At 44.7% G+C, this 6,233-nt stretch overlaps 1 protein-coding gene across 2 annotated transcripts in view; it reads left to right on the top strand.

Moving 5' to 3' along the window:
- LOC119177854 (arylsulfatase B) overlaps positions 1-6,233 on the top strand; it is an 89,477-nt gene continuing 83,244 nt past the window's right edge. The window contains exon 1 of one of the 2 annotated variants that reach the window (XM_075887393.1): positions 1-381. In XM_075887393.1, the coding sequence (XP_075743508.1) occupies positions 127-381 (255 nt within the window). In that variant the 5' untranslated portion in view covers positions 1-126. The remainder of the gene's footprint in view (positions 382-6,233) is intronic. The other variant, XM_075887395.1, reaches the window with a different exon arrangement.

The raw sequence follows: 6,233 nt of genomic DNA, 5'->3' as shown, positions 1-6,233 counted from the left end.
CTTCCTGTCGCATACCACTTACGTGTTTATGACGTTACGCTACTGTTAGGCTATATCGCATGAAGTACGAAGACTCGTGTCAAACACAGAGATTGCCTTCTCGCGTCATTTTCTCACAGGGCTACTATGGGAGCAGGGCAGAATGTAGTTGCTAATCTGTGCCTTAAGGCTGGTGCCACATCCTCACCTACGACGCGAGTCAGGGTTTCGGTGCCAGAAGAGAGGAACAGGGCAGTGCAATGTATCTTAAAGTTTGCAGTGTTGTTGGTGACAGTGACGCTGGCTGTGTTGGTTGTCTGGATAACGACGCGGAATGAACGGGTGCAGTCATCACCATTTAGACGGCCACCTCATATTGTGTTCATACTAGCCGACGATTTGGTAAGCGCTTCCTTGGCTGTTTCTCAACTCAGCTTGTCTGTACAGTTGAAATATTGGCATGTTTTCTTTTCTGAGCATTACGTATGAAAAAATTGTCTTATACAGATAGAATACACAAACGTTGACTTCATAAACAAAAACCTATCTACAATAATTATTTCACCAGATAGGGCAAATTGCTAAGTGACCAACCAGTCTAATCATATGTGCAGTAGAGAATGTACAGGACCACTAAGAGGGGAAAACAGCGACATTCGTTTGTACATATATTATAAACATAGTCATTAGCTTGTAATCTACAGATTTCTTGAAAAATAATTGGATAAAGAACATTGCAAATCAATTTTTTTACGAACACACACACGTTTGCATGCCTTCAATTCATAAAAAAATGACTTTCATTCTAGATATTATTTATGAACAGCTAAATCTCTCGAGACACCATGTTACATATTCTAGATAGTTTACCAACTAAGGTGCTTCCTATACACGACACTTAAGCAGAATGAAGTTGCTATTCGCAGCATATCGCGTATATAGCTACAGAAATACAAAAGAGTTCAACAGGTGGGGACGCGTTTCAATCATATACGTTACTTGTTGAACGTAGCAATTAAAAAGTCCCAAGACATTGAAACCAAGAGTAGTAATTAAAAAGTCCCAAGACATCGAAACCAAGAGAGCGGGCTGTCATCGTAAATATTTACCTACTAGATCACTTTCACTAATAATTTTCAATATTCGTTTTTGAAGTCTTCAGAAGTGTTAGATGCTTCCACATTCACGTGAAAAGTACAGTGTTTGAAAAATGCTCGTGGAAAATAATTATAAGATATTATGCGAGTACAGCAGCCATGGCTAGCTCCACGCATACACTCTGTACTTGTTCATGCCAGTGCACGTTCACAGGAAACATTACACCGCTGTGTTTTAAAGAAACCACCTGTTAATTAAGAGCATTGTATAACGATATGTTAAGAAGCTTGACGTCAATGTGTTTGTCGCAATAGCAAAACACGAGGTATGGTGTTTCGGCACAGTTAACAGTTTTCTGGTTTTTGTTAAACAATTCCAAAATATTCGACAGAATGGTGATGAAGTACGTTTGCTATGTTTTCGGGGAGTGTCCTGTAAAAGCTAAAGCAATGTCATGCGCGCTACAACTTATACCCTTGACCTGTCTAGGGGTCTTGTGGCATTTATTATACTTACAGTTCACAATATAGGGAAACTGCTGGCCCTTGTGACATACAAAATATAACATAATGGTATGATGAATTTATGTTATGACTTGTAGCATGACAATGTGGATTAGAGGAATCTGACCAGGATATAACGCTGATCACGCACCAAGCACAAAATGGCTGCGCCTGTTTTTGTTAGCGCTTGATAAATGGCTTGAGGCGAATTATGTTTTTTGTGGTCCTACAGCAATGATGTCTGTCTGCCTGTGACCTAATCCCCGAATGCAGTGATGCTACTTGACTCGTACTTGACTCGTACTTGACTCGTTCTTGACTCAAGACAGTCTTGCCGGTATCCATAAATCGTTCTCAAACTTGCGGACGACTTGAAGGCGACTTGGCTCGGCCGAAGTCAGGACAAGTTTCAAGTCAGCTGCGGGGCTAGCTTGAAAGTGACTTCATGCGTTATTCCAGCATGGCCACCCCTCGAATGGACGTCGCGCGGAGGGTGGCCGCTTTTGAGTTGGCTTGCCTCGCCATAAGCATAGCATTTTCTGAGGCGCGCTGCCTGCCGAAGATTCTTGGACCCACTTTACGTGACCGAAGAAATCTGAAGGAGTTGTACGATGAGGAACAATTCCGCGCTCGATACTGATTCACGAAGAATGCCGTGCGGCAGCTGCTGGGTATGTTGGCGTTCCGTGAAAGTGGGGACAACCGAGGACAGCCTGTGCCTCCAGTGTTTCAGCTACTGATGGCTCTCGGTTTTTACGGTGCTGGCACAATCCAAACAGTCATCGGGAATCTCATCCGCATTCCGTAGTCGACAGTTTGCCGTGCAGTAGGAAAAGTTACGCTACTCATCGCAAAGCACCTGTACGCAACACTGGTGCGTTTTCCGCAGCCGGCAGCACTTTCTTTAGCTATGCGGAACTTCTATGAAGTGGCTGAGTTCCCTGGTGTTACAGGTTGTGTAGACTACACACACGTGCGTATTAATAGCTGCGGTGGGGACGATGCCGAAGTGTTCCGTAACCGCGACGGCCATTACTGTTTTTCTTAAACACGACGACAATTTCTGCCTCTTTCGGTACAAAATTGACTCGGCGCTGTGTCTGTGTGCCTCGCCTATCCTCTCGTTCTGTGTAGGGCGCTGTTTCTCGCTCAGAAAGCCATCACTTGTAGCACAATGCTACGTAAAATTCTACACACATAAAAAAGAGGTGCTCCCATCACGTGTTTTTTCTATCCGCTTCACCATCATGCAGCGATACACTGTTGCACCCCGCGAGACAGAATTCTGCAGAGGGCAATGTCCTGACCCCCGCTTTTTCTCTTGTTTACCAAAGTCAACAAAAGCATACAAATCACATTTGTTCCCAGAAATTGTTTTTTTCATAATAACTGCGACCTAGACCATGTAATGCCTGCGAGTCCACAGCGAACGTCCATGCCTCTGAAAAAGGCAATCTGTGTCAAGGCCAGCCCGCGAGCCACCTGACGCGATCAACAACTCAACGGCGTCATCACGCAACGGCGCCTTTCTGGCGCGCACGTGCAGTGAGTCATCTCAGCTGCGAGCCCGTCGAGTAAACAACCGGCGTCTTGCTGTCTGGTGGCTAACGCAATGCGCGGCGACGTTACTCGTCCTTGGGTGCAGCCACCTGCAGCGCAGCCTCTCCAGATTCGATGAGAAAGAAGGACGCGGCCCAGCGGCGACCTCATTGGAGGATTCTGACATCGCGACCAGCGACGCTTCTGGTTGGACATTTGGGTTGGACCCGGGACATATGAAAGAAGCCCTGCGGCGCGTCGGGAGCGAACCACCTTTGACAGGAGACCCATTTGAGAGCAGACCTATGTGTTGGAAAGGAGAGCTCGGCTCTTCGAGTCTCTGTCGGCCCCAGTGCCAAAATTGTAACGCCTCTGTATATATGCTGTACATAAACCTTAATTAACTCACCATGGTCTCATCCGCTCGCCTATCAGCTCTGCACAGAAGCAGTCGCGAGCTGAAAAACCTACGCTACCAAACGGCTGGTGACCTTCCCGGCGGAGTTCGAAGCAGTGGTGCCTTCGGGACCGTGTTGGCGTCGCCGTGTTTTGAAACAGTGGTTGCAGCGGTGAGATTCGTAGCGCCCTTCGTAACGTCGTCAGAGGCGCGCGTCGCAACACCCACTACAGACATGCACACAGGTGGACAGAAAGGCAAATACCGTGAAAATTGCGTCACCTCGTGAGCCAGGTCAGCACAAATACAAGCCGTGGCGTTCGATTGAAAAAAAAAACGACGAAACAACCCAACGCGATGCTTGTTTCGCCTCCAAACAAGCAACCGTGGAGAAACGCCCGCATTCAGGTGGCCACTAGAACCTGCGGGCAACAAACGCTTTACAGAAGCAACACTGCGCATCGCTGTGGCGGCAGGCACCACGTGCCGCTCGTTAGCCGTAAAATGGCAAGAATATGCTTGTGGCTCTTCATTTTTATATTTATTTTAAAGCGCATGGTCTTTTTTGCTGTAATGCATGCCTTACGCGAACAACTTTATTATTACCCTCGTTAGCAGGCGAGCAGCGTGTTTCTCCTTCGAAGCTCGTTCTTGACTTGACCATGCAAGACAGCCTGAGGATCTATGAAACGCGAAGGCTGACTTGGGCGTTTTGAAGTCCGCTGCTTGCTTCACGCCGACTTGCTCAAGTTAAGTTGAAGTCGCGAGCCAAGTAACATCTCTGCATTCGGGGGTAAGTAGAGGGAATTTCGCGCAAAAAAAAACGAACAAGCAAGAAGAGCGCACTGTTCCGATATATAAAAATATATAAAAAATATCCAGAACTTTTCCAGATCATTGAAAAAATACTACTTTGAAGAAATTTTCTCTGGTTTAGTTCACTGATACTTTAGGTTGGAATTTTTCATTATGTATATGTGACGTAAGAAGGTAGCGAAGGTTGGTAGAAGCAGCGAAGGAAGAAGTCAGACCAGAATAAACATTTCATTGCTGCGGGCTTTAAAAGAACGGTAGCTCAAGCTAAACAAGATTATGACAGAAGACATTATGAATACCTGTCGAAGCCTAAACATATGAAAGCACTGTTCCGATATATGAGAGCTCGGAAAATCTTGCCATCACCAGTTAATGTAGCTTGTGATACTCTGTCGGCACAAGAAATGACCACTACCTTAGAGGCAATCGGTAAAGGTCTGGAAAGCAGATTCACTTCAGTAGTGCCAAACAATTGGCACAAGTCTACGACAAAGTCTGACTTTGAAGAAGTGACACAGACTGAAGTATCCAACGTGATTAAACATTTACCCTGTGCATCTCCTGGCCCAGATGGAATCACAGTACCCATGATTAAAATTCTGTTCAATTTATCGCCTCGAGACGTCGCCAATGTTATTAACTACTCCTTAAAAAACTCATGGGTGCCGCAGGATTGGAGGATAGCGAAGGTGATTCCTATACTAAAAAATCTGGGTGGAAGATTAACAGTCGATAATATCAGACCAATCTCTCTAACATCTAACATGGTCAAACTAGTAGAGAGCGTCCTACATAGCCGAGTAAGTATCTGGAATGCAGACAATTTAGTAATAAAGCCGAACCAAATCGGCTTTCGTAGTTATTTCTCAATTTGGTGTGCCCATGCTGATTTAGAGAGCCGAATACAGCTCGCGCGTAAAAGAAGGCAATACGCTGCTTTAGTAACGCTTGACATAGCCAAGGCGTATGACAGTGTGGAGCACTTCATATTGTTAAATACGCTAGAGAGATTGAACTTCCCACAATATTTTATTGAGTGGGTGGCAGAATTCTTAAAATCAAGAGAATTCTACTGCGTCAAAGATGGATGTTCCTCATCTAAATTTAAACAAACGCGCGGAGTTCCCCAAGGAGCAGTGTTATCTCCAATATTATTTAATGCTTTAATGAGCACAATTCCAACAGATCAAGAAGTTACTGTCTACATTTATGCTGATGACATCGCACTCTTTGCTGCTGACTGTGGTATTTACTCATTACTACTTAAATTACAAAGATATATTAACATGTTAGAAATTTGGTTGCAGTCGATTTAGTTATCGTTAAATGTCAACAAAAGCGCGCTCATGACGTTTCCGCTTGCAGAACCAATTTCAATTTCAATTCTATATAAACAGGAACCCATCCAGCAAGTAGACTCTATAAAATATTTGGGAATCATTTATAATGACAAACTTAACTGGAGTCCACACATAGAGTATATAACTACCAAAGCACAGCGGGCTTCAGGCTTACTACACAAGCTAAGTAACCGGAAATATGGGTTACGGAGGCACACCTTGATAACGTTGTACAAGATGTACATGCGCCCCATCATGGAATTAGGCTGCATATTATTCTCGGGTGGCCCTGCTTATAAAACGAAACCTCTAGTTGTCTTGGAGCGAGAAGCACTGCGAATGTGTCTGGGACTCCATAAATTTGTGGCTATCAACGTACTGTACCAGGAAGCGCACCTGCCTACACTACTTTGTCGATTTCGAATTTTGACCGTACAAGCATTTTTAAAATTTTATTGCTTACCGGCAAGAAGATCTCAATGTGCTTTTATCGCAAACCCAGACGCCTTCTTTCTTGCTCATTGGCCACGGTTTCACACACCTCAGATAATGTTTGTACAA

The sequence above is a fragment of the Rhipicephalus microplus genome, chromosome 1 (assembly GCF_043290135.1).
Source record: "Rhipicephalus microplus isolate Deutch F79 chromosome 1, USDA_Rmic, whole genome shotgun sequence".
Classification (NCBI taxonomy): domain Eukaryota; kingdom Metazoa; phylum Arthropoda; class Arachnida; order Ixodida; family Ixodidae; genus Rhipicephalus; species Rhipicephalus microplus.
This window is presented reverse-complemented; position numbering and strand designations above follow the sequence as displayed.